At 43.4% G+C, this 1,300-nt stretch overlaps 1 protein-coding gene across 1 annotated transcript; it reads right to left on the bottom strand.

Moving 5' to 3' along the window:
• Positions 1-361: 361 nt before the first annotated feature.
• LOC114083184 (olfactory receptor 2L13-like) lies at positions 362-1,300 on the bottom strand. The gene has a single exon (XM_027924367.2). It carries the CDS (start codon positions 1,298-1,300, stop codon positions 362-364), a length of 939 nt encoding a protein of 312 aa, XP_027780168.2.

Genomic DNA, 1,300 nt, shown 5'->3' with positions numbered 1-1,300 from the left:
GAAGCCATGGTAAATATCAACCTCATAAGAATTTTGTTACACTAATATTAATATGTATACAATCAAATGGTGTAAAATAGAGTATGATATAAAATAATCTATAATTTTTATTATTAATAATTTTAAAAGAACTAAAAAATATCAGTTTGACTAATATTAACATGGATTGCAATGTTTTCATTAAATAAAAATATTAATAATAAATATAGAAGCTTATAAACATCAAAATATCATTTAAATTAATTTTACAGTTAAACGTGTAACTGGAAAACTTTAATTGCATATGAGTCTTATACTTTCTATTGGACACCACAGCTCTCTGCCTGGGAGAAGCAATAGCAAGGAGCAGGGATAGCCATGGTCACTTCTTCCTGGAGGAGAACATCCCCCACATTCTCCTCATGGCCCCCAGGACCTCCTTGTTCCTCAGGCTGTAGACAATTGGGTTGAGCATGGGGGTGAGGACGCTGTAGAAAACTGCAAGGATCTTGTCCTCTTCTGGTGAGTGGAGACTCTTGGGCCGGAGATAAGTGTAGACAAAAGGTGTGTAGTAAAATATCACCACAGTTAAATGTGTGGCACACGTGGTGAAGGCCTTTTTCCTCCCCTCTTTTGAGCGCATGTGGAAGACAGCAAAAAGGACCCGTCCATAGGACATGGTGATGCCAAGGAATGGAAGGAGGAGAAACAGGACTGCACTCACAAACACCATGTACTCATAGTCCCAGGTGTCCACACAGGCCAGAGGCATCATGGCTGGGATGTCACAGTAGAAATGATTGATGGCTCTAGACCTGCAGTAAGGAATCTGAAAAGTATAGATGGTGTGTGCCAGGGAGTTGATGGAGCTCAGTGTCCAGGACCCCAGGATCATCTTCACACATACCCTTTTACTCATGCGGATGGGGTAGTGGAGGGGGTGGCAGATGGCCACAAAGCGGTCATAGGCCATGGAGGCCAGAAGTAAGCCTTCAGAACATGCCAATGTCACAAAGAAGAATATTTGTACACCACAGCCCAGGAAGGAGATGCTTTTCTGCCCAGACAGGAAGTTGTATGTCATCTTGGGGACTGTGGAGGAGATGTACATCAGGTCCATGAGGGAGAGCTGGCTGAGGAGAAAGTACATGGGGGTGTGGAGCCGGGGGTCCAAGAAGATGAGGGCAGTCATCCCTGAGTTCCCCAAACAGGCAAAAACAAACACAGAGACGATCAGGAGCAAGAGAAGTAGGCCAGTTTGGTTTTGCGGTAACAGCCCCAATAAAATGAAATCACTTGAAGTTTGGTTCCATTTCTCCAT

The sequence above is a fragment of the Marmota flaviventris genome (genome assembly GCF_047511675.1).
Source record: "Marmota flaviventris isolate mMarFla1 chromosome 5 unlocalized genomic scaffold, mMarFla1.hap1 SUPER_5_unloc_1, whole genome shotgun sequence".
Lineage (NCBI taxonomy): Eukaryota > Metazoa > Chordata > Mammalia > Rodentia > Sciuridae > Marmota > Marmota flaviventris.
This window is presented reverse-complemented; position numbering and strand designations above follow the sequence as displayed.

Excerpts from the sequence above, each read along its gene's own strand:
- LOC114083184 (XM_027924367.2), bottom strand. The coding sequence starts at position 1,300 with ATGGAGAAATGGAACCAAACTTCAAGTGATTTCATTTTATTGGGGCTG.